Source organism: Panulirus ornatus, chromosome 15, assembly GCF_036320965.1.
Source record: "Panulirus ornatus isolate Po-2019 chromosome 15, ASM3632096v1, whole genome shotgun sequence".
Classification (NCBI taxonomy): domain Eukaryota; kingdom Metazoa; phylum Arthropoda; class Malacostraca; order Decapoda; family Palinuridae; genus Panulirus; species Panulirus ornatus.
The window spans coordinates 11,517,068-11,544,197 of NC_092238.1; the positions used below are offsets into that span (position 1 = coordinate 11,517,068).

At 39.9% G+C, this 27,130-nt stretch overlaps 1 protein-coding gene across 24 annotated transcripts in view; it reads left to right on the forward strand.

Moving 5' to 3' along the window:
* The window catches only part of LOC139753727 (uncharacterized), a 1,039,260-nt gene that overhangs the window by 669,990 nt on the left and 342,140 nt on the right, over positions 1–27,130 (forward strand). For all 24 annotated transcript variants that reach the window (XM_071670490.1, XM_071670488.1, XM_071670497.1 and 21 more), the window contains one exon: positions 24,330–24,757. In XM_071670490.1, the coding sequence (XP_071526591.1) occupies positions 24,330–24,757 (428 nt within the window). The remainder of the gene's footprint in view (positions 1–24,329; positions 24,758–27,130) is intronic.

The following is a 27,130-nucleotide window of genomic DNA, read 5'->3' on the forward strand; positions in this document are numbered from 1 at the left end:
TTTTCCCTGCCTTACCAAATCTCTCATACACCCTATCACTACTATCTTCATTCCATCTAGTCATACTACATGCTCCTCTCAAATAGCTCATTTTCACTGTCTGGATTCTTAACCTCTGCAACTCATTCTACGTCCATGTTTTGGCTACGTAGGTCACTTCCATACTTACTCCTCTATCCTTCCTTATTCTAGTTAGAGACCAAATGACTCACCTGCCCTGTGCTAGTTTCTCCCTTATCTCTCCTTCCATGTCACTAAACATACCCAAGATAGCTCCCAAATTATCAATTTCTGTCACCTCTTCCAGTCTCTCTCCCCCACATGTTTTAACTCAGTAAATTTTCTTCTCTCAATCTATACGGCTTCACAAAATTTATTCTTTCTGTTTACTTTTGATTACCATTACTTTACTTCCACTTGCATTAACCTTCAATCACCTACACTTATACCCACTTAAAATCTCCTGCAACTCCTCTTTATTCTTTGCAAACAATACAGTATCATCCACAGTGACATCACTCAACTCTGCTTCACAACCACAACTTATTCTTTCATTCTGTTTTCTTTTGATTACCATTACTTTACTTCTGCTTGCATTTACCTTCAATCACTTACACTTATATATATTTACAACCCTCTGCAACATTTTTTTATTCTTTGCAAACAACACAGTATCATCCATTAACAGGCTTATCACTACCCACCATTCAACACTGCCGTGCTCCATCTCTGCACCTCCTTTCCCTGGTTTTACTTTCATCGCTCTTATCACTCCATTCATATATATGTTAAAATGTCACTGTGACATCGTACAACCCTGCTTCACACCCACATGTATACCGAAACTTTCACTCAACTCTCCATCCACTCCTACACGTGCATTTGCTTTTCTGTAGAAGGCTTTCACATCATCCAACAGTTGTTCCCCTACCCCATATATCATTATCACATCCTATAAAGTATTCCACTCATTTCTGTCACATGCTTTCTCAAGAACCATAAAACCTTCAAAAAGTCTTTTATCTCTCGCTGAATATTTTTCCACTTTCATTCTCACCACAAAAATCAGATCCACACTTCCCCTGCCTTTCCTAAACGTTCTTGCACCTCACTTATTCTGCATTAAGTCAGTTCCATCACTCTGTCAGTTATTGCTCTTTCATGCACTTTTTTAGGTACGCTTAACAGACTTATTCTCATACAATTTCTGCATACATCCATAGCACCTTTTCCATTGAATAAAGGAACTATAATAGCTTTCACTCAGTCCTGAGATACAACTTGCTGCTTCCATGCTAAATTACATATCAAATGCAAGCCTATATCACTTTTTTCCTCTGTACTTCAGCATTTTGGCCTTAATCCCACCCACTTCAGGTTCCTCTCCAACCTTTAACCTCATTACTACCCATTTTACCTCCCTTCTTACCATAGGCCCCAGCACTTGGATGCTTTTTCTCTATCTTCCTTGTGATAACTGCTGCCTCCCCTTCTCTCTCACACGACTTCTTCAAAATACTCTTTCTATCTTCCTTTCACTTCCTCCTTTTGATTCAGCAACCTTCCTTCCGTACCTCTCGCATTACCATTTTCACTTTTGCATATACTTCTTTCTTTTTCTCCTCCTTCATGTACAATTTCTTATTTTCCCTAAACCTTTCTCTCAACTGTCTTCTGAAATCTCCTCTACACTTTCTTGCTCTCCTCTGTCAGCTTCTTAACATTCTGCTTACACATCTTAGATTCTTTCTCCAACTTTGTTGAACTTCCACTGGTACATTCCTTTCAAGCATTCTACCATATGCATTTTTCCTCCCTTCCACAGCATTTCAAATCTCATCTGTTCACCATGCATCCATTTTATTCTCATATCTCGCAGCCTTAGGCCCAACTACTAATTCTACAATCTTTAACAATCTTTCTTTAAACATTGTAAACACATTCACACCTGACTTCATCCCTGCATTTACTGTACTTCCATCTAAACTTTCATTCACCCTTCTTTCATGCTCCTTGCATTCCTTCTAATTCATCTTGCTTTTCAACACTTTAACAACACCATTCTTCCTTACACCATATACCTCCACTTCTCCCAAATTCTCATCTCCATGAAACTGCAAAATGGTAAGAATCTCCAAGAATCCACTCATAACTCTAGCATCCAGCACAACCTTTCTCAGCCTTTCCTCCACTGCCACATAGTCATTCCAACCCTTTTGCCCTTCTCTTCCATCATTTCTCATATGCATATATCTCTGGATCATCTTGTGCTGAAAACAGGTGTTTGCAAGGAATAAACCACTCTCGGCACAGACATCCACAAGATAACTTTCATCCTCATTTATTCCAGGCACTTCCCATTTATGTCACCTACCTCACCCATTTCATCAATTTCCACCATCGCATTCATATCACTCATTTCAACCACCTTTCTATCCTTCTCAAACCCATTTATACAGTCATTCAAATTTCTCAAGAACTGCTTCATTTCATCCTTGCCGTGCACAGTCTTCATATTCACAGGCACATATACACATAACGATGCATACATACAGTTTCAATCTTTTTTCTTTTCTCTAACACTATTCTTAATCCATTCCATCCATGCTTTGTAAAACCCTCCCATACTTTTGGTGATAGCACATTTGCACATTCTCCTTTCCTCCTTCCCTGATAATTTTCATTCATTCCCATCCATACCACTCCTCCTTCCATGCCTTCCCTCAGTTTGCTTTACTCATTTCCATTTTCACTCCATAAATCCTGCCCAAGGTTATGGGTTTCCCCAAGTCCTCAACACATTCAAACTATAGCTTTTAATTTTTCCACGAGCTCCCTCCTTTTACTCCCACCAGTCATCCCATTAACATTCAGAGTCATCACCCTCAGTTGCTTGACCCCTTTACTCCCCAGCATAAATGTTGGACTCCGGTGCCACTTCTTAGCCTTTAGTGCATCACCCTTGACAAGACACTGGCAGAGGGCTACTCGAGTACAGTGTTTCTCAGAGGCAGTCAGGCTGTCAGATTGTTCAAAAAACTAAAACCTCAGCACACCTCAAGTGTTTATCAGGTTTAAAAAACTATTGCCCTGATGGAGATGGACAGTGCGTCCTCCTCCTGTTCCACTTTTAAGGTACTTCTGTTGTGATGCTGAGATTTGAATAACTTTATTAAGTATTGGCACCTGATGAGGTGGATTGTTTCCACGAAACATGTCATGCCACGTGTATAGAAACATTACATATTGAATAGGATTGTATTAACCCCTACTGAAGTGCAGTTTCACCTTCATAACTTTCATCACAGACTAATGTGATTATCATAAATATATTTGTGTATGGATGGGATGGTTAGGGAGGTAAATGCAAGAGTTCTGGAGAGAGGAGCGAGTATGTAGTCTGTTGGAGATGAGAGGGCCTGGGAAGTGTGTCAGGTATTGTTTGCCAATGATACAGTTCTGGTGGCCGATACAAGTGACAATCTGCAGAAGTTGGTGATGGAGTTTGGAAAAGTGTGTGAAAGGAGAAAGTTGAGAGTAAATGAGAATTAGAGCAAGGTTATTAGGTTCAGTAAGGTTGAGGGACAAGTTGATTTCGATTGAGAAAAATTGGAGGAAGTGAAGTGTTTTAGATATCTGGGAGTGGACGTGGCAGCAAATGGAACGATAGAAGTGGAAGTGAATCACAGGATGTGCGAAGGGGCAAAGGTTCTGGGAGCATTGAAGAATGTGTGGAAGGAGAGGACATTACCTCAGAGAGCAAATATGGGTATGTTTGAAGGAATAGTGGTTCCAATAATGCTGTATGATTGTGAGGCATGGGCTATAGATAGGGTGGCACAGAGGAGGGTGGATGTGTTGGAAATAAAATGTTTGAGGACAATATGTGGTGTGAGGTGGTTAGATCAAGTAAGTAACGAAAGGGTAAGAGAGATGTTACTTATATTTTTTTATCATACTTAGTGGCTGTTTCCCATGTCAGGGAGGTAGCGCCAGGAAACAGATGAAGAATGGCCCATCCACTCATTTTTTTTTTTTTTTTTTTTGCTTTGTCGCTGTCTCCCGCGTTTGCAAGGTAGCGCAAGGAAACGGACGAAAGAAATGGCCCAACCCACCCCCATACACATGTATATACATACGTCCACACACGCAAATATACATACCTACACAGCTTTCCATGGTTTACCCCAGACGCTTCACATGCCCTGATTCAATCCACTGACAGCACGTCAACCCCGGTATACCACATCGATCCAATTCACTCTATTCCTTGCCCTCCTTTCACCCTCTTGCATGTTCAGGCCCCGATCACACAAAATCTTTTTCACTCCATCTTTCCACCTCCAATTTGGTCTCCCACTTCTCCTCGTTCCCTCCACCTCCGACACATATATCCTCTTGCTCAATCTTTCCTCACTCATTCTCTCCATGTGCCCAAACCATTTCAAAACACCCTCTTCTGCTCTCTCAACCACGCTTTTTTTATTTCCACACATCTCTCTTACCCTTACGTTACTCACTCGATCAAACCACCTCACACCACACATTGTCCTCAAACATCTCATTTCCAGCACATCCATCCTCCTGCGCACAACTCTGTCCATAGCCCACGCCTCGCAACCATACAACATTGTTGGAACCACTATTCCTTCAAACATACCCATTTTTGCTTTCCGAGATAATGTTCTCGACTTCCACACATTCTTCAAGGCTCCCAGGATTTTCGCCCCCTCCCCCACCCTATGATCCACTTCCGCTTCCATGGTTCCATCCACTGCCAGATCCACTCCCAGATATCTAAAACACTTTACTTCCTCCAGTTTTTCTCCACTCAAACTTACCTCCCAATTGACTTGACCCTCAACCCTACTGTACCTAATTACCTTACTCTTATTCACATTTACTCTTAACTTTTTTCTTTCACACACTTTACCAAACTCAGTCACCAGCTTCTGCAGTTTCTCACATGAATCAGCCACCAGCGCTGTATCATCAGCGAACAACAACTGACTCACTTCCCAAGCTCTCTCATCCCCAACAGACTTCATACTTGCCCCTCTTTCCAAAACTCTTGCATTCACCTCCCTAATAACCCCATCCATAAACAAATTAAACAACCATGGAGACATCACACACCTACATTCACTGAGAACCAATCACTTTCCTCTCTTCCTACACGTACACATGCCTTACATCCTCGATAAAAACTTTTCACTGCTTCTCACAACTTGCCTCCCACACCATATATTCTTAATACCTTCCACAGAGCATCTCTATCAACTCTATCATATGCCTTCTCCAGATCCATAAATGCTACATACAAATCCATTTGCTTTTCTAAGTATTTCTCACATACATTTTTCAAAGCAAACACCTGATCCACACATCCATCCACTCATATACATATTTATATATGTACAGTAGGGTTGAGGGTCAAGTCAATTGGGAGGTGAGTTTGAATGGAGAAAAACTGGAGGAAGTGAAGTGTTTTAGATATCTAGGAGTGGATCTGGCAGCGGATGGAACCATGGAAGCGGAAGTGGATCATAGGGTGGGGGAGGGGGCGAAAATTCTGGGAGCCTTGAAGAATGTGTGGAAGTCGAGAACATTATCTCGGAAAGCAAAAATGGGTATGTTTGAAGGAATAGTGGTTCCAACAATGTTGTATGGTTGCGAGGCGTGGGCTATGGATAGAGTTGTGCGCAGGAGGATGGATGTGCTGGAAATGAGATGTTTGAGGACAATGTGTGGTGTGAGGTGGTTTGATCGAGTAAGTAACGTAAGGGTAAGAGAGATGTGTGGAAATAAAAAGAGCGTGGTTGAGAGAGCAGAAGAGGGTGTTTTGAAATGGTTTGGGCACATGGAGAGAATGAGTGAGGAAAGATTGACCAAGAGGATATATGTGTCGGAGGTGGAGGGAACGAGGAGAAGAGGGAGACCAAATTGGAGGTGGAAAGATGGATTGAAAAAGATTTTGTGTGATCGGGGCCTGAACATGCAGGAGGGTGAAAGGAGGGCAAGGAATAGAGTGAATTGGAGCGATGTGGTATACCGGGGTTGACGTGCTGTCAGTGGATTGAATCAGGGCATGTGAAGCGTCTGGGGTAAACCATGGAAAGCTGTGTAGGTATGTATATTTGCGTGTGTGGACATATGTATATACATGTGTATGGGGGTGGGTTGGGCCATTTCTTTCGTCTGTTTCCTTGCGCTGCCTCGCAAACGCGGGAGACAGCGACAAAGCAAAGAAAAAAAAATATAAAATAAAATATATAATATATAATATATATATATAATATATAATATAAATATAGTATAGATATATAATAAATATATATTATCCCTGGGGATAGGGGAGAAAGAATACTTCCCACATATTCCCTGCATGTCGTAGAAGGCGACTAAAAGGGGAGGGAGCGGGTGGCTGGAAATCCTCCCCTCTTGTTTTTTTTTAATTTTCCAAAAGAAGGAACAGAGAAGGGGCCAGGTGAGGATATTCCCTCAAAGGGCCAGTCCTCTGTTCCTAACGCTACCTTGCTAATGCGGGAAATGGCGAATAGTATGAAGGAAAGAAAGAAAAGATATATGGGGATGAGAGAGCTTGGGAAGTGAGTCAGTTGTTGTTCGCTGATGATACAGCGCTGGTGGCTGATTCATGTGAGAAACTGCAGAAGCTGGTGGCTGAGTTTGGTAAAGTGTGTGAAAGAAGAAAGTTAAGAGTAAATGTGAATATGAGCAAGGTTAGTAGGTACAGTAGGGTTGAGGGTCAAGTCAATTGGGAGGTGAGTTTGAATGGAGAAAAACTGGAGGAAGTAAAGTGTTTTAGATATCTGGGAGTGGATCTGGCAGCGGATGGAACCATGGAAGCAGAAGTGAATCATAGAGTGGGGGAGGGGGCGAAAATCCTGGGAGCCTTGAAGAATGTGTGGAAGTCGAGAACATTATCTCGGAAAGCAAAAATGGGTATGTTTGAAGGAATAGTGGTTCCAACAATGTTGTATGGTTGCGAGGCGTAGGCTATGGATAGAGTATTGCGCAGGAAGGTGGATGTGCTGGAAATGAGATGTTTGAGGACAATGTGTGGTGTGAGGTGGTTTGATCGAGTAAGTAATGTAAGGGTAAGAGAGATGTGTGGAAATAAGAAGAGCGTGGTTGAGAGAGCAGAGGAGGGTGTTTTGAAATGGTTTGGGCACATGGAGAGAATGAGTGAGGAAAGATTGAGCAAGAGGATATATGTGTCGGAGGTGGAGGGAACGAGAAGTGGGAGACCAAATTGGAGGTGGAAAGATGGAGTGAAAAAGATTTTGAGTGATCGGGGCCTGAACATGCAGGAGGGTGAAAGGCGTGCAAGGAATAGAGTGAATTGGATCGATGTGGTATACCGGGGTCGACGTGCTGTCAATGGATTGAATCAGGGCATGTGAAGCTTCTGGGGTAAACCATGGAAAGTTGTGTGGGGCCTGGATGTGGAAAGGGAGCTGTGGTTTAGGGCATTATTGCATGACAGCTAGAGACTGAGTGTGAACGAATGTGGCCTTTGTTTGTTGACTAACCAGTCAAGAACACAGTCACCCCCATTTTTAATTAACTCCACTGCAATACCATCCAAACCTGCTGCCTTGCCAGCTTTCATCTTCCGCAAAGCTTTCACTACCTCTTCTCTGTTTACCATATCATTCTCCCTAAACCTCTCACTTTGCACACCACCTCAACCAAAACACCCTATATCTGCCACTCAACCATCTAACTCATTCAACAAACCTTCAAAATACTCACTCCACCTCCTCACATCACCACTACTTGTTATTACCTCCACATTAACCCCCTTCACCTATGTTCCCATTTGTTCTCTTGTCTTATGCACTTTATTTACCCCCTTCCAAAACATCTTTTTATCCTCCCTAAAATTTTATGATACTGTCTCATCCCAGCTCTCATTTGCCCTCTTTTTCACCTCTTGCACCTTTCTCTTAACCTCCTGCCTCTTTCTTTCATACATCTCCCAGTCATTTGCACTATTTCCCTGCAAAACTCATCCAAATGCCTCTCTCTCCTCTTTCACTAATAATCTTACTTCATACCACCACTCACAACCCTTTTTAATCTGCCCACCTCCCACGCTTCTCATGCCACAAGCATCTTTTGCGCAAGCCATCACTGCTTCCCTAAATACATCCCATTCCTCCCCCACTCCCCTTACCTAATTTGTTCTCACCTTTTTCCATTCTGTACTCAGTCTCTCTTGGTACTTCCTCACATAAGTCTCCTTCCCAAGCTCACTTACTCTCACCACTCTCTTCAACCCAACATTCTCTTTTCTTTTCTGAGAACCTCTACAGATCTTCACCTTTGCCTCCACAAGGTAATGATCAGACATCCCTCCAGTTGCACCTCTCAGCACATTAACACCCAAAAGTCTCTCTTTCACATGCCTATCAGTTAATACATGATCTAATAATGCTCTTTGGCCATCTCTCCTACTTACATACGTATACTTATGTATATCTCTCTTTTTAAACCAGTTATTCCCAGTCACCAGTCCTTTTTCAGCACACAAATCTACAAGCTTTTCACCATTTCCATTTACAACACTGAACACCCCATGTACACCAATTATTCCCTCAACTTCCTCAGTACTCACCTTTGCATTCAAATCATCCATCACTATAACCCGGTCACATGCATTAAAACTACTAACACACTCACTCAGCTGCTCCCAAAACAGTTGCCTCTATCCCTAGGGATAGGGGAGAAAGAATACTTCCCACTGTGTATGCATATGCTGAAATGTCTAGGTATGTATATGTGCATGTGTGGGCATTTATGTGTATGTGAGTGAGTTGGACCATTCTTTTGGTTGTTTCCCTGCGCTACCTTGCTAACGCAGGAGACAGTGACTGAACATAATAGAAAAAAAAGGAAAAAATAGATTGCATGGACTGTTTTGTTCTGTATGTTTTGGCCAGTATGGGAATTATGTCATACTGAGATGGAATTCTTGTCTTGTCATTTCAAAACATTCAAAACATAATATGTAATGCGATATGATAAATTCTGTCTTTTATGCATATTTTTATAGGCCCTTTCAAAATGCATGGATTTAAAATTATCCATATTATCAGAAAATTATTGGAAAAAGTAGGTGAAATATATGGAGGTCTTTCCCCCTCCTACTGATCATTAGTGATGAAGATAATTTCAAAACATTCAAGATAAAATTAATGAATTTATGAGATGTATTTTATTTTCTTGTACTTTTTTGTGCATGATTCTCTCGGAAGGTTCATACTTGATGAATGATTTAGAGTCCTCATAATTTATTATACTTGTTTATTATACTTGATCCCCGTTTCCTGCACCATTGAGGTTGCGCCAGGAAACAGACGAAGAGTGACCCATCCACTCATATTCACATATATTATACATAAATGACCATAAACATACATATACATATCAACATATACACACACATACACAGATATATACATATGTACATATTCATGCTTGTTTACCTTCGATCCAATCCCAGCACCACCCCACCCCACAGGAAACAGTATTGCTTCCTCTTGCTTCAATGAGGTAGTGCCAGGAAAACAGACAAAAAGGCCACACTCATTCACACCCAGTCTCTCACTGTCATGTGTAATGCACTGATACCACAGCTCCCTATCCACATCTAGGCCCCATAGACCATTCCATGTTTTACCCCAGATGTTTCACATGCCCTGGTTTGGTCCATTGATAGCTTGTCTACCCTGGTATACCACATTATTCCAGTTCACTCTATTCCTTATATGCCTCTCACCCTCCTGCATGTTCAGGCCCCAATCACTCAAAATCTCTTTCACTCCATCCTTCCACCTCCAATGTGGTCTCCTGCTTCTCCTTGTTCCCTCCACCTTTGACACATGTATCCTCTTTGTCAACCTTTCCTCACTCATTCTCTCCATATTTCCAAACTATTTCAACACACCCTATTCTGCGTTTTCAACCACACTCTTTTTATATCACAAATTGACCTGAAGCATTTCATTTCCAACACATCCACCCTCCTCCATACAACCCTATCTATATCCCATGCCTCACAACCATATAATGTTAGAACTACTATTCCCTCAAACATACTCATTTTTGCTTTCTGAGATAATTTTGTCTCCTTCCAAACATTCTTCATTGCTCCCAGAACCTTCACCCCGTCTCCCACCCTGTGACACTTCCACTTCCATGGCTCTATTCACTGTGAGATCAACTCCCAGATATCTAGAACACTTCACTTCCTCTGACCTTTCTCCATTCAAACTTTCATATCAATTAATTTGTCCTTCAATCCTGCTGAACCAAATAACTGTGCTCTCATTCACACTTACTCTCAGTTTTCTTCTCTCACACTTTTCCAAACTCAGTCACCAACTTCTGCAATTTCTCACTTGAATTAGCAACCAGTGCTGTATCATCAGCAAACATCAACCGACACTTCTCAGGCCCTCTTATCCCCAACTGAAGTCATACTCACATTCTCTCCAAAACTCATGCATTTACCTCCCTTACCACCCCATCCATAAACATATTGAACAAGCATGGAGACATCACACACCTTTGCTGCACAACAACCTTCACTGTGAACCAGTCACTCTAATCTCTTCCTACTCGTATGCATGCCTTACATCCTTGGTAAAAACTTTTCACTGCTTCTTGCAGCTTACCTCCCACACCATATACTCTTAATATTTAAACAAATATAAGAGACAATAGATAAGGATGGGAGTGTATTGGGATAGTATTTTTACCGATACACTGTCTATCTATTTATATTTTTGACAACTGTTCCCTCCAGGAACTCCCTTCAAGGGGTAGCCATTACAAAAGAGTTTCCACTTATCCCTCTCCTTACATTCCTTCTTTGAATACACCAGTCTCACATTCTTCCATTACTTCTCTCCCTCTAGTATTCCTCCACCCTGTTTGCCCATGCCACAAATGTTTTATGGCTCACAACAGCCCCTTTCATTGTACTATCATACACTCTCCTTGTAAACTCCCAGTCTTGCATTCTTTCCACATGCCCAACCACCTCAAAATAATGTTTCACCCATTCTTCCACTCCACACTCCATTCCCTTTGCATTCCCTACCATACCACATCTCTCATATGCCCTTTCACTTCTTTCTTCATTCCATCCAGTCACACCACATGCTCTTCTCAAATAGCTCATTTCCAAAGCATGGATTCTTAATCTCTGTGATTCATTTCATGTCCTTATTTCGGCTGCATAGGTCAAGGTTGGGGGACTATGCTGTCCCTTAATCCTCTCTTCACTTCTATACCTACACCTCTCCTCATCATCATTCTATTAAGGGTTCAAATGACGCTTCTACCATGTACTGCTCTCTCCCTTATCTCTTCTTCTGTATCACCAAACTGACCCAAGAGAGCTCCTAGATACTTAAGTTCTCTCGCTTCTTCCAGTCTTTCTCCCCCAATATCTAAAGCACAATTTAGTACTCTTTCTTCTTTTACTTTTTATGGTTTTACAAAATCTGTACTTTCACTCTTTTTCCTTTCAAACACCATTACTTTACTTTTACTTGCATTTACCTTCAATCCCTTATGCTTGCACACACCATAAGTCACACTTACAACCTAATGCAACTCCTCTTCACTCTGAGCAAACAACACAGTATCAGCCACAGACAGGCCTGTTACTAGCCACCATATCTCACTGCCACACTCCATCTCTTTACCCCTTTTCCCTAGCTATACTTTCATCTCTCTTATCACTCCTCCCATATGCACCCCCTCCCCAGCATGCTTCCAAGTTCCATGCTGACTGACTGGTCAGATCTCAAAATGGAAGAGTCAGACGTATGTCAGCATGGCATGTAGAAATCATATACCTGTACAGCATTCTTTTATCTTACTCAGTTTCTGTTGTGATTGTTTCATTTTGTTTTTAACCAGCTTTATTATTAGATTCTGCAGTTTCTTTTTATCTTTTATTTAATATTCTTTAGTTCATATTTCATCATTTTTATTTTTTTATATATATTTATTCGGTTGTAAGTCGCATAAGTGGTAAGCAGGGGAGAGCTTGTATATATTAAAAAGCTTTGGTAGCATCACACAGACCTGCCTCACACCTACATGTATCCCAGAACTTTTGCTCAACTCTCCATCCACACTTACACATGCCTTTGCTCCTCTATAGACAGCTTTTACACCATCCAACACTTGTCCCTTTACACCATATATCCCTAACACATCCCTTATAGCATTCCATTCAACTCTATCATGCACTTTCTCCAGGTTCATAAAAGCTGCATACACCTTCTTACTTTTCGCTAAATACTTTTCCATGGTTATCTCTATCACAAAAATCTGATCCACACATCCCTTACCTTTTCTAAAACCCTTTTATTCTGCATTCATTCATATCCATCACTTTGTCAATTAACATTCTTGCATATGCTTTTCACCCAGTCCTGAGTCATAATCTGTTCCATGCTAAATTACTTATCTGATGCATCCACTCTATCACTTTCCTACCTTCAGCCTCGTTATTGCCCATCTTGCTTCCCTTTTTGCAATAGGCCCTTGCACTTGTATCCTTTTCCTTCCCTCCTCCATACCCGTGCATGTAAAAAGTGCTGCCTTCCCTTCTCGACATTCATCAGCTCTTCAAAATACTCATCCCGTCTTCTTTTCACTTACTCCTTTTGATTCAGCAACTCCCCTTCCTTACATTCTCACATTAACTTTTTCACTCTTAAATCCACCTTTTTCCTTTTTCACCTCCTTCTAGTATAGTTTCTTATTATCCTGAAAATTTTCATTTAACTTCCTTCCAAAACCTTCATCTACTCTTTCTTTGCTTTCCCTCATCAACTTAACATTCCGCTTACATATTTTATATTCTTCCCTCCTCCTCTGTTGAACTTCCAGTGGTACATTCCTATCAAGCAATCTACCGTATGCCATTTTCTTCTCTTCCACAGCGTTTCTAATCTCTTCTGTCCACCTTGCATTGCCGTTTTTATTCCGATATCTCACAACCTTGTATCCACCTACTAATTCTACAACCATTGATAGTATTTATCTAAACATTTTAAACACATCATTCGCACATGACTGCTTCTCTGCACTTTCTCTATTTCCATCTAAGCTTGCAGTTACCTTCCTTTCATAGTCCTTGCATTTTTCTGATTCATCTTTTTGCTTGCCAACACTTTTACCTCGCTACATCCACTTCTCCCTGATCCTCATCCCCACAAGAAAACCGCAAAATGGTCAGAGTCTCCAAAGAATCCTCTCAACTCTAGCATCAAGCATGGCCTTTTTCAGTCTTTCATCCACTTCCACCTAGTCAGTCAAAGGATTTTGCTCTTCTCTTCCATCATTCCACATCCAAGTATATCTGTGATTATCTTGTGCTGAAAAAAGGTGTTTGTAAAGAATAAACCCCTCTCTGCACAAATATCCACAAGATAACTTCCATTCTCTTTTATTCCAGGCACTCCCCATTTACCAACTATCTCCCCAGTATCATCATATCCCTCTTTCATGTTCATACCCCCCAATAGGACCATGTTTCTCATTCTCAAAACTGTTTATACAGTCTTTCAAATTTCTCCAAGAAAGCTTCTTTTCATCCTTACCTTGTACTGTCTTCATATTCACAAGTGCATATACACATACCCTTGCATACTTCACAATCCCAGTCTTTCCTTTCACCCACAGTATTCTTGATCCATTCCATCCACTCTCTGTAACACCCTCCCACACTCTTGATGATAGTGGTATTGCACATCCTTCTTTCCCTCCTCCCTGATAATTTTCACTTATTCCTGTCCATGCCACACCTCCTTTCATGCCCTCCCATAACTTGCATTGATCATTTCCATTTTCACTCCACAAACCCTGCCCTAGTGTTTCCCCAACCCCAAGCACATCTAAGCTGAAACTTTTAAACTTCTCCACAAACTCCCTCCTTTTACTCTCACCAGCCATCCCATTCACATTCACACCATCACCCTCAGTCGCTCGTCTCTTTTAATCCTTGGCATAACTGGTAGACTCCAGTACCACTTCTCAGCCTTTTGTGCCTCACCCTTGACAGGTCACTGGCAGAGGGCATCTCCAGCGGATTGTTTCCAGAGGCAGCGAGGCTCCAAAATTGTCAAAGTCTAAAAAGTGACAGTACACCTCTGGTGTTTGCCTAAATTTAAAAGGATTTCCTTGATGGAGTTGGGCAATGACTCCCTCTTTAGTTCCACCCCTAAGGGGTGTACAAACGAGGTCACCAAGAGAAGGCAGAGTGAGACTTGGATACTCTAGTAAAAGTAGCATATCCTCTTGAGGTACTGAAACTTCACAACTTTTCCCAATTTTAAGCTTCTTTTTTACTTTTCACAGTAGCAGCACCTCCTGCCTCATTGGTTACGATACTGCCACTGCATGATACACTACTACTACAAAGATTAATCTATTTCTCCTTGGGGACATTGAGAACAGTATCATTTGTTTTAGTTTAATATTTTATTTGATTATTCTTATATGATCTCACTTTATGTGAGAATTTGTTTTTCTTTACTCTTTTGGTATTATAGATGTATTTTTATGTTTGGAAGACTGTTCTGGTGAGAGGATTAGGGCAAAATGATTCAGTTTTCCTTTGTTTAGCTACAATTATTTTGTTATATCAAACACATGATTACTATGTGCTCATTGATAACTCAAGGGTGGACTGTTTTGGTAACTGTTTTTTTCCCCTATATCTTGAAGCTTTGGAGCTCTTTTCCCTCATTTCTTTCTCAGTTACTACAGCCTGGCAATTTTGAATAGACATGTTTTTCACCCCCAAAATTCATGAATACTTTTCCTTATCTCTTTCATTAACCTCTTCATATTTCACTTTAGACCTGACCTTCATGTGGACCTAGAGCCTTTATGATAAAAGAATAGGGTTTTCTGTTGGCACATTTGAACACAACCTCAGCAATTTTGATGGCATACATTGTGTTATTCTGATATATTTCAGCTCCTCTCAGCATATAGTTTTTTCAGGGTTTGCTCTAGGTATTTTTCTTTTTTTGAATGTAGATGATCATACATTCATTAATACATTAAGAACCTTCTGAAGAGAATTGCATCGAAAGATTATAGGAAAAATACAGTATGTCATATCATTTTTTCCATTATGATTTGAATGTTTTGAAACTAACACGATTGGTGATGCTTTTGCCTATATCCAATGATTTTCAATTCTTCCCTCTGATAAGAATATACTGAAGAGAACTATATATAAGAACTTTATTAGAAATACAGCATCACTTTATCATTTTATCATTTTATTCAATATACAATAAATGTTTTGAACAAAGGTATGTGCAACCTAATCTGACTCAGTGAGAAACACGTGAATGTTCTTTGAATTTTGAGACTTGAATTTTAAAAGTTTGAATTTTAGAATTTGCATATACAGTAAAATACATATATCTTTTGGACCATGTTTCCTTTTCATTATGATTTTCATTGTTAGAAAAATGAAGAAAAATAATTAATTGGAATTAGTCCCCGTTCAGTGTTTCTTCCAAGGATATTGGTGCTAAGGAGAGAATCCTATAGCCAATTAGTCTCTTGTTTCTTTTTGTAGGGCATGATCATGAACAGGATGAAGAAAATATAGTTCACAGATTGATGTATTGTGCCTTCTCTTCATGGAAGAACCTGGAGATAATTTTTTCTCATTGGCACAGTTTAAGATATTTGTTTGTCATGTTATTATCCAAAAGGGTTGCATAAAAAGATAACTGGGAGAAGCCCACTTCATTTGACTTGTCAGTTATGCTTTTTTTTTTTATCTTAGCATCGGTTATGTATTTTTCCTTTTTTATCCTAACTTGTGACTAATCAAAAACAGATTTGATTACATTGCAGGAAACTTATTACAAAACCAGTTTCAGTAGGAGATATAATTTGGGACCTGAGTCAGTATAGAAGTTGCATCACCATCACTTTCACTTTCATTTGGACCTGAGCCTGCTTGTGTCATATAACTTTCTTCATTGGACCCAAATAAAAGTTCATAATCATCATCATATTCATCTTTCCATTGAAATTATATCTGTTTTTCCCCATGTCTCAACATATGGTATCAGTCTCACAGCTTCCAAATGCAACCTTAGATGAGGATTAAAAGTTGTTCAATTTTTAAGGGTCATATGGTATCTTGACATTCACCTTGACCATACTAGGATATTTAGAATAGGGCAGGAAACATCAGTGTGTGTATGTAGATCTCTTGTCCCAAGTTAAAAACACTAAGTTGAGATTAAATACAGGACCCTTTTAGTATAGGCCCTATGATGGGGTAACTTTCAGAAAAGCTTCCTTCAGAAATAAATTATCAAAGAATGATGATTTTCCAAACATCAGCTCCCACACATGGATGTGGTCCATTGACCATGTTCCCTCTGTAGACTGTAAGCTGTAATGACAGATTATGGCCTTTGAAGTAACTGATTTTAAATTTGCTATAAATCAAAATCCCAACAGCTACTCATTAGAGTACAGTTCTTATCTACTGACTACATGCATTATTAGTCACCAAATGAATCTTTCTTTTGATTAATTGATTCTAAAACAGAAATGGGATACTTTCATGTGAAGAAAAAGTTAATGGTACAGCAAGGTCATTCATGCCAGAAGAATAAGATTAATTCAGATTACCAAATTTTACTGTATCCAATTATCATGAAGCGACAGTAGCTTCAGGGTGAAGCTGCCTTTTCTCATTAACGGCACACTTAGGAGAGCTTCTAGTATCTTTATTTGAAATGAAGCCCCATGCTGATCAGTTGGTGTGGTTGTGTTGGGAATAAGAAGTCTTTCAACTACAGTTTTGGTCTTTGGTAAGCAGTTAACCTATGTATGCAAAAATCTAAACAACTACCCTGGTGGACATAAGTAACCAGCTTAAGGAGTCTCAAGGAATGATTCACTGTTTTCTTCATCATCTTCAAGTTGGATCTTAAAATACCTAGTAAATGCACAAACTGGTTAATGGTAGGGAAGAGCAGAGTCAAAATTCTTGTAAAACATTAGCAAATGAAATCATCTACCCAGAAGTCTCTTCATACTTCAGGAAGGCAATACAGGGAAATTCTTGTTAATCCAGAGATTGATTACAGTTTTGGATACTGTAAAACTGACTGGAACAAACCCTCTCAGGATCGGAAAGAAAAAGCATTTTGGTACAATGTGTTAAATAGGATGGGTATTCATAGATTGATGGGAAAACATTTGTATAACCTCTCAACTTCTCCAGACATATTTACATGAAATAAGTAATTCCTGTAGACATAAAACTTTGCATCAAGTTCCATATGTGTATTTGTAGGCTGCCCACTGGGTCTGGGTGACTGCCAAGCTGGCAATGCATTATGAAAACTTCCTGCTGTCAGTACTGACCATGTTCAGCCATGCCAAAGATAACACATTCTCATAAACTTTTAAAGGGAGAAAATTGAACAGCTTTTCCCTAGATTAAGAGGACAAGGAAGAAAGGCATCCTGAATTACTTGACAGTTATGTGTTGAGTGATTTTTTTGGACACTAATTCTTCCAGCATTTAAAGTGACCAAAATGAATTATCTGAAGGTGTCCCTAGTACAAGTGTAGCTAGTGTAGCCAGCATTCACCCTAGAACTGAAGCTTGTTAATTTTTTAATTGTTTTGACAGTTATTTTAATCTTTTATTATTCTTAATTGTTGTTTCTCGCATCAGTGAGGTAGCGCCAGGAAATAGACGAAGAATGGCCCATCCACTCATATACACATGTATGTACATAAACACCCATACATGCACATATACATACACACATATTTATTTATTATACTTAATCGCCGTCTCTCGTGTCAGCGAGGTAGCACAAGGAAACAGACGAAAGAATGGCCCAACCCACCCTCATACACATGTATATACATAAATGCCCACACACGCACATATAAATACCTATACATTTCAATGTATACATACACATACACAGACATATACATATATACACATGGACATATTCATGCTTGCTGCCTTCATCCATTTCTGTCACCACCCCGCCACACATGAAACAGCACCCCCCCCCCCCATGCACACACAAGGTAGCACTAGGAAAAGACAACAAAGGCCACATTCGTTCACAGTCAGTCTCTAGCTTTCATGTGTAATGCACCAAAACCACAGGCCCCACAAAACTTTCCATGGTTTGCCCCTGATGCTCCACATGCCCTGGCTCAATCCTTTGACAGCACGTCGACCTCAGTATACCACATTGTTCCAGTTCACTCTATTCCTTGCCCGCCTTTCACCCTCCTGTATGTTCAGGCCCTGATCGCTCCAAATCTTTTTCACTCCATCGTTTCACCTGCAATTTGGTCTCTTGCCTCCTCTTGTTCTCACCCCTTCTGACACATTTATCAATCTTTCTTTACTCATTCTCTCCATATGTCCAAACCTTTTCAACGCACCCTCTTCTGCTCTCTCGACCACATCCTTTTTATTACAACACATCTCTCTGACCCTTTCATTACTTACTCGATCAAACCACCTCACACCACATATTTTCTCATACATTTCATTTCCCACATGTCCACCCTCCTTCATACAACTCTATCTATAGCCCATGCCTCACAACCATATAACATTGTTGGAACCACTGTTCCTTCAAACACCCATTTTTGCTGTCCAAAGTCACTTTCTTTCCTTCCTTACATTCTTCATCACTCCAAGAACCTTCCCCTCCTCCCCCACCCAGTGACTCACTTCCTCTTCCTTGGTTCCATCCGCTGATAAGTCCACTCCCAGATATCTAAAACACTTCACTTCCTCCAATTTTTCTCCATTCAAACTTACATCCCAGTTAACTTGTCCCTCAACCCTACTGATCATAACAACCTTGCTCTTATTCACATTTACTCTCAACTTTCTTTTTTCACACACTTTTCCAAACTCAGTCTCCAACTTTTGCAGTTTCTCAGTCAAATCACCCACCAGAGCTGTATCATTAGCAAACAACAACTGACTCACTTCCCAGGCCCTCTCATACCCAACAGACTGCAGACTTGCTCTTCTCTCCAAAACTCTTGCACTTACCTCCCTAACCACCCCTACCATAAACACACCCTTGCCGCAAACCGACATTCTACTGGGAACAAATCACTCTCCTCTCTTCCTACTTGTACACATGCCTTACATCCTTGGTAAAAACTTTTCACTGCTTCTAGCAACTTGCCTCCCACACCGTATACTCTTAAAACCTTCCACAAAGCATCTCTTTCAACCCAATCATATTCCTACTCCAGGTCCATAAAAGCTACATACAAATCCATCTGTTTTTCTAAGTATTTCTCTCATACATTTTTCAAAGCAAACACCTGATCCACACATCCTCTACCACTTCTGAAACCAAACTGCTCTTCCCCAGTCTGATGCTCTGTACATGCCTTTACCCTCTCAATCAATATTCTCCCATATGATTTCCCAGGAATACTCAACAAACTTATACCTCTGTAGTTGAACACTCAGCTTTATCCCCTTTGAATTTGTACAATGGCACTATGCATGCATTCTGCCAATCCTCAGGCACTTCACCATGATGCATACGTACAGTGAATATCCTTACCAACCAGTCAACAACACAGTCACCCTTTTTTTTGTAAATTCCATTGCAATACCATCCAAACCCACCACCTTGCCTGCTTTCATCTTTCACAAAGCTTTCACAACCTCTTCTCTGTTTACCAAACCACTCTTTGTGACCCTCTCACTTCACACACTACCCCAACCAAAACACTCTATATCTACCACTCTCTCATCAAACACATTCGGCAAACCTTCAAAATACTCACTCCATCCTCTCTACATCGCTACTTGTTATTACGTACGCACTTATCCCTTTTACCAATGTTCCCATTTGTTCTCTTGTCATACGCACATTATTTACCTTCTTCCAAAACATATTTTTATTCTCTCTAAAATTTAATGATACGCTTTCACCCCAACTCTCATTTGCCCTTTTTTCACCTCTTGCACCTTTCTTTTATACAGTCATTTGCACTATTTCCCTGCAAGTACTGCCCAAACACCTCTCTCCTCCTTCACTAACATCCTTACTTCTTCATCCTACCACTCTCTACCCTTTCTCTGCTGCCCACCTCCCACCTTTCTCATGCCACATGCATCTCTTGCACAGCCATCACTGCTTCCCTAAATATATCCCATTCCTCCCCCACTCCCCTCACGTCATTTGCTCTCACCTTTTGCCATTTTACACTCCATCTCTCCTGGTACTTCCTCAAACAAGTATCCTTTCCAAGCTCACCTACTCTCACCATTCTCTTCTCCCCAATATTCTCTCTTCTTTTCTGGAAACCTCTACAAGTCTTCACCTTCACATCCCTCCAGCTGCCCATCAGCACATTTACATCTAAAAGTCTCTCTTTTACACATGTATCAATTAACATGTAATCCTGTAACACCCTTTGACCATCTCTCCTACCCCCATACATATACTTATTTATATCTCTCCTTTTAAACCAGGTATTCCCAATCACCAGTCCTTTTTCAGCACACAAATTCACAAGCTTTTCACCATGTCCATTTACAACACAGATTACCCCATGTATATCAGTTATACCTTCATCTGTCGCTTTACTCTCCTTTGCATTTAAGTCACCCATTACTATAACCTGGTCTCGTGCATCAAAGCTTCTAACACACTCACTCAGCTGCTCCCAAAACACTTGCCTCTCATGATCTTTTTTCTCATGACCAGATGCATAGGCACCCATCCCTCTCCATTGACTTTCAGTTTTACGCACATCATTCTAGAATATACTTTTTTACACTCTGTCACATACTCCCACAACTCCTGCTTCAGGATTAGTGCTACTCCTTCCTTTGCTCTTGTCCTCTCACCAACCCCTGACCTTACTCCCAGGACTTTCTTAAACTACTCTTCCCCTTTACCCTTGTGCTTTGTTTCACTCGGAGTCAAGACATCCAGGTTTCTTTCCTCAAACATACTATCTCTCCTTTTTTCTCATCTTGGTTACATCCACACACATTCAGACACCCCAATCTGAGCCTTCTTCTGTGTCCCTTTTTAGAAATTGAAATACAAGGGGGGGTTCCATCCCCCACTCCCACCCCCTTTAGTCACTTTCTGTGACACACGGGGAATACGCGGGAAGTATTCTCCCCTATTTCGTATCTGATATCATTTGCTTTATTATTTACCTTTCTGCTTATGGGAAAATTATTTTATTGACATTTTATTGACTCATCTAGCACTGAAAGTGACCAAGGTTAAGCATCAAGATATGTTCCTAGCACAAGTGAAGACAGTGTTGCCATTGGTCATCTTAGAACTTTAGTCTTTTTATTTTTTCATTGTTTTGATATTATTTGTATCATAATTTGATCGTCTTAGAATTATGATAGAAATCTTGGTTTGGTTTGCTCTGCAGGCATACACAAACCTCATTGGCTCAAGTGTACATGATTTTGTTGATGTACGATGTTCCTTTGTGCCTGATTTCCTGCTCCCTGGAGTATCTGTTTACATACTATTTACCTCATAGTATTACTATAGGAGTAAGTTTTGTTCATAGATCATAGACTTTTGTTTATAAGCCTCCCCAAAATAAATGTGTGTATTAGAATGAGAGAGGGTGAGAGAGTACCTGTGTAGCTGTGAGTACCTATGACGAGATTTGGCCAGAATGACAGGGTGAGTGCAAAGTGCTCATTGCACATATAGGTTGTTATGTAAAAGTATACCTTTCAGCTACCCACTGCATTATTTAATTATTAACTCTTGGTATTTCTGGGACAGAATTCAACCATATATCAAGTATTCTTTTATGCTTTTGTAGTTTTTTACATGCTCATTTCATATTTCTCTGGAACTACACAAAATAATCAGACTAGTTTCTTGTCTGGGCTATCATTAATGCTTTTCTTATTTGTTTTCAGTATCCTCCATGGCATTCTTGAAGACTTAACAACTCTGCATCTTTTTTGTTGAGAGGCATTTTCTTTTACATCTTCAATTTGTTGCCATGTGTAGATTATCACATATCTTTTGCTTCATTTGTTTAGGCTGTATAGTTGCAGCTCTTTTATCCTTTCATGGTGGTTCATATGTTCCATCCCATCAGTTTTGCATGTGATGTGCTTCTGAATTTTCTCTAACATGCATATTTCCAATTGTTTCATTGATGAGAGAGTGCTTACTGACCTATGAGTACCTATGATGAGGGTTAACCAGAAAGGCAGGGCTAGCAAGAGAGAAAAATCAGAAGAGGTACCATTATATAATTAGATACTTGTCATTATTTACCTTACAGTAATTGAAGCTCCTTCACTTTTTCATTGTTTGATATTAATTCTATAATTGTTTACCTCTGAGTATAGTAGTAGAAATTATTTTTATTCCTTTATTTAATTTTCGCATTATTTTATAATCAATCATGTAACAATATTTACCTCACAGTTTCATGATAGGAATTGGTTTTGTACCTAGATTATGTTGTGTTTTATTAATTACCCTCCAATTATGTTGTGTTTTGTCATTAATTAGCTTCCTATCTATATATCTATATCTATATATATTTTCTCTGATGTCTGTTCCAACTGGAACTCCCTCAAGCAGATGGCTGCTGCAATAGTCTCCATAACCAGTGAATTCCAATATCCCTTTTTAACCTTTAGTGCCTCACCCTTAATAGGCCACTGGCAAAGGGCAACTTTGGCCCAGTGTTTGCCAAGGCTCCTACCTAATGTTCTTACTGACTACTTGTACCTGATGCCCCTGCTTAATGTTCCTACGTACTACTTTTAACTAGTGCTCTTGCCTCAGTGTTCCTACCTCTTACTTCTTTCTACTTCTACCATCTTGCCAGAAGGCAGGGCTAGTTCATAGTGCTAACCACAGAAAAATCTAGAGTTACGAAGAATGAGCTGTGTGAATTAAGTGTTGTCTAGTGTTATGTATAACAAGGAGAGATGGTCTATCTGTGGACAGAATGCCAGTAATCCATATGTGTGTGATACAGAAAGAAAAGATAGCTACCTGGGTCATAGGAGTGCAACTTGACAACTACTAAAGTGCTGGCTCACTATGCAGCTGTCATCAACCCTCCCAAATCCAGGCAGGCAGTACTGGTAGTATACATCTCTGGTTATTAGCTGTCTACCAACTGTTACCTATTACTAATTAACCTCCCTGATTTGAATATTTTTGTATGAATGAGAGAGAGAGGGAGAGTAGGCATTACAAAACCAGGTATTCATCATCATTTACCTCTTGATACTTTTCAAACTGAAACTTGCTCATTCTTCAGTGTCTTGATATTTGTATTATTATTTACTTTGGGAGAATTATGGTAGATGAGATTCTTATTCTTTTATTCCATTCTTTCTTTAATATGTAATCAAGTATGTACCATTATGTGCTTCACATTATTATTTTAGGAATGAATGCTGCTTGTAGATGACTTTATTATGACTTTATTAACCTCTCAGAAGTAAATGTGTGTATTACACTGGGAGAGAGTGATTGAAAAAGATAAGATGCAAAGTCTTATAAACTTATAGAGCATGTAGGTGTATCATAGTATGTGTGGCTGGTAAACTCAGGTGGCAACACAAGGAATTGTAACAGATGCCAGCCAGACATCATGAGATGTTTTGATACAAATTTACATTTGTTATGAACAGAATATGTCAGGAATTACGTGTTTGGCTTATAGCTCAGTCCATCATAAAGAACAACAAAGTAGTCAGTAAATTCAAACACAGGATGAAAATAAACAAATGATAGAGAATATGAGGTAGAAGCCATATGCCTCTTATCCCACAATCAGTGTATGAAGGCAAGAACTAGCATGTCTTTAATGCTCTGTTATTAAGAAGCAATCCATACTTTAAACCCTTTCAGTAGCTTAAACATACTCCTGTATGGTTTTTTCCTTAATATGAATCTCTTTCAAATACTAATAAAAAGAAAATATGTTTGGTCAAACCTGAAAATTCCAGAATTTTTCTAGCTTTTAGGGTAAAGAAGTGAATCAATCTTAGTAGTGTAAGGAGCTTAATGGCACAAGGTGATATGTACACAGTAACTCTTGAATGGTGGTAGGTTTAGAGCAAAAAGTGTATATTTTGAGCTGTAGTAGCTGTTACATTCTATTCGTGCTCCAGAACAATTACAAACTGACAGTCATCCATGTATGATTGGATTATAGAAAAAATTTAAAAAGACTATTTTTTACAGGTCCTCGTCTGGGCATGAACCCTCAACTTCGTGCACCTGGCACACCAACTTCAGTGATGGGTGGTCAAGGAAGCTTCCCTTCACAGAGTCACATGATATCTCAACCTTCTTCATCTTCTCAAAGTGGCATAGGAGTAAACAATATTCACCCTGCTGGTTCTGGAGCTGTATCAGCATCTCTTAGTGGACCTGGGTTGGGTGGTACTACTGGAGTATCAGTTTCAGCGTCATCTGTATCAACCACAACTACAAACACACTGCCATCATTTAAGTCAACAATGGGTCTGAATGTCTTGGGGCCAGTTAGCAGTAGTTTTCTAGATGGATCCCTACCATCTATTACTACTGCCACATCTTCCTTTCCTACTGCCCTACACAACCACAACGATGATTATCTTAGAGAGAGTGTTATTAATGATATCTTAGAGGTACATAGTTTTATTTCTTGGCATATCTTTATATATATATATATATATATATATATATATATATATATATATATATATATATATATATATATATATATATATATATTATTATTATTATTATTATTATTATTATTATTATTATTTACTTTGTCGCTGTCTCCCGCGTTAGCGAGGTAGCGCAAGGAAACAGACGAAAGAATGGCCCAACCCGCCCACATACACATGTATATACATACACGTCCACACACGCAAATATACATAACTATACATCTCAGTGTACACATATACACACACAGACATATACATATATACACATGTACATAATTCATACTGTCTGCCTTTATTTGTTCCCATCGCCACCTCGCCACACATGGAATAACAACCCCCTCCCCCCTCATGTGTGCGAGTTAGCGCTAGGAAAAGACACCAAAGGCCTCATTTGTTCACACTCAGTCTCTAGCTGTCATATAATAATGCACCAAAACCACAGCTCCCTTTCCACATCCAGGCCCCACACAACTTTTCATGGTTTACCCCAGACGCTTCACATGCCCTGGTTCAATCCACTGACAGCACGTCAACCCCGGTATACCACATCGATCCAATTCACTCTATTCCTTGCCCGCCTTTCACCCTCCTGCATGTTCAGGCCCCGATCACTCAAAATCTTTTTCACTCCATCTTTCCACCTCCAATTTGGTCTCCCACTTCTCCTCATTCCCTCCACCTCTGACACATATATCCTCTTGGTCAATCTTTCCTCACTCATTCTCTCCATGTGCCCAAACCATTTCAAAACACCCTCTTCTGCTCTCTCAACCACACTCTTTTTATTTCCACACATCTCTCTTACCCTTACATTACTTACTTGATCAAACCACCTCACACCACACATTGTCCTCAAACATCTCATTTCCAGCACATCCACCCTCCTGCGCACAACTGTATCCATAGCCCACGCCTCGCAACCATAGAACATTGTTGGAACCACTATTCCTTCAAACATACCCATTTTTGCTTTCCGAGATAATGTTCTCGACTTCCACACATTCTTCAACACTCCCAGAACAACCACACATTCTTCAACACTCCCAGAACTTTCGCCCCATCCCCCATCCTATGATTCACTTCCGCTTCCATAGTTCCATTCGCTGCCAAATCCACTCCCAGATATCTAAAACACTTCACTTCCTCCAATTTTTCTCCATTCAAACTTACCTCCCAGTTGACTTGGCCCTCAGCCTTACTGTACCTAATAACCTTGCTCTTATTCACATTTACTCTCAGCTTTCTTTTTTTACACACTTTACCAAACTCAGTCACCAGCTTCTGCAGTTTCTCACCCGAATCAGCCACCAACGCTGTATCATCAGCAAACAACAACTGACTCACTTCCCAAGCTCTCTCATCCACAACAGACTGCATACTTGCACCTCTTTCCAAAACTCTTGCATTTACCTCCCTAACAACCCCATCCATAAACAAATCAAACAACCAAGGAGACATCACGCACCCCTGCCGCAAACCAACATTCACTGAGAACCAATCACTTTCCTCTCTTCTTACACGTACACATGCCTTACATCCTCGATAATAACTTTTCACTGCTTCTGACAACTTGCTTCCCACACCATATATTCTTAATACCTTCCACAGAGCATCTCTATCAACTCTATCACATGCCTTCTCCAGATCCATAAATGATACATACAAATCCATTTGCTTTTCTAAGTATTTCTCACATACATTCTTCAAAGCAAACACCTGATCCACACATCCTCTACCACTTCTGAAACCACACTGCTCTTCCCTAATCTGATGCACTGTACATGCCTCACCCTCTCAGTCAATACCCTCCCATATAATTTTTCAGGAATACTTAACAAACTTATACCTCTGTAATTTGAGCACTGAATTTTATCCCCATTTCCTTTGTACAATGGCACTATGCAAGCATACATATATATATATATATATATATATATATATATATATATATATATATATATATATATATATATGAGGGAATAATTGGTATACATGGGGTGTTCAGTGTTGTAAATGGAAATGGTGAAGAGCTTGTAGATTTATGTGCTGAAAAAGGACTGATGATTGGGAATACCTGGTTTAAAAAGCGAGATATACATAAGTATACTTATGTAAGTAGGAGAGATGGCCAGAGAGCGTTATTGGATTACGTGTTAATTGACAGGCGTGCGAAAGAGAGACTTTTGGATGTTAATGTGCTGAGAGGTGCAACTGGAGGGATGTCTGATCTTTATCTTGTGGAGGCTAAGGTGAAGATTTGTATGGGTTTTCAGAAAAGAAGAGTGAATGTTGGGGTGAAGAGGGTGGTGAGAGTAAGTGAGCTTG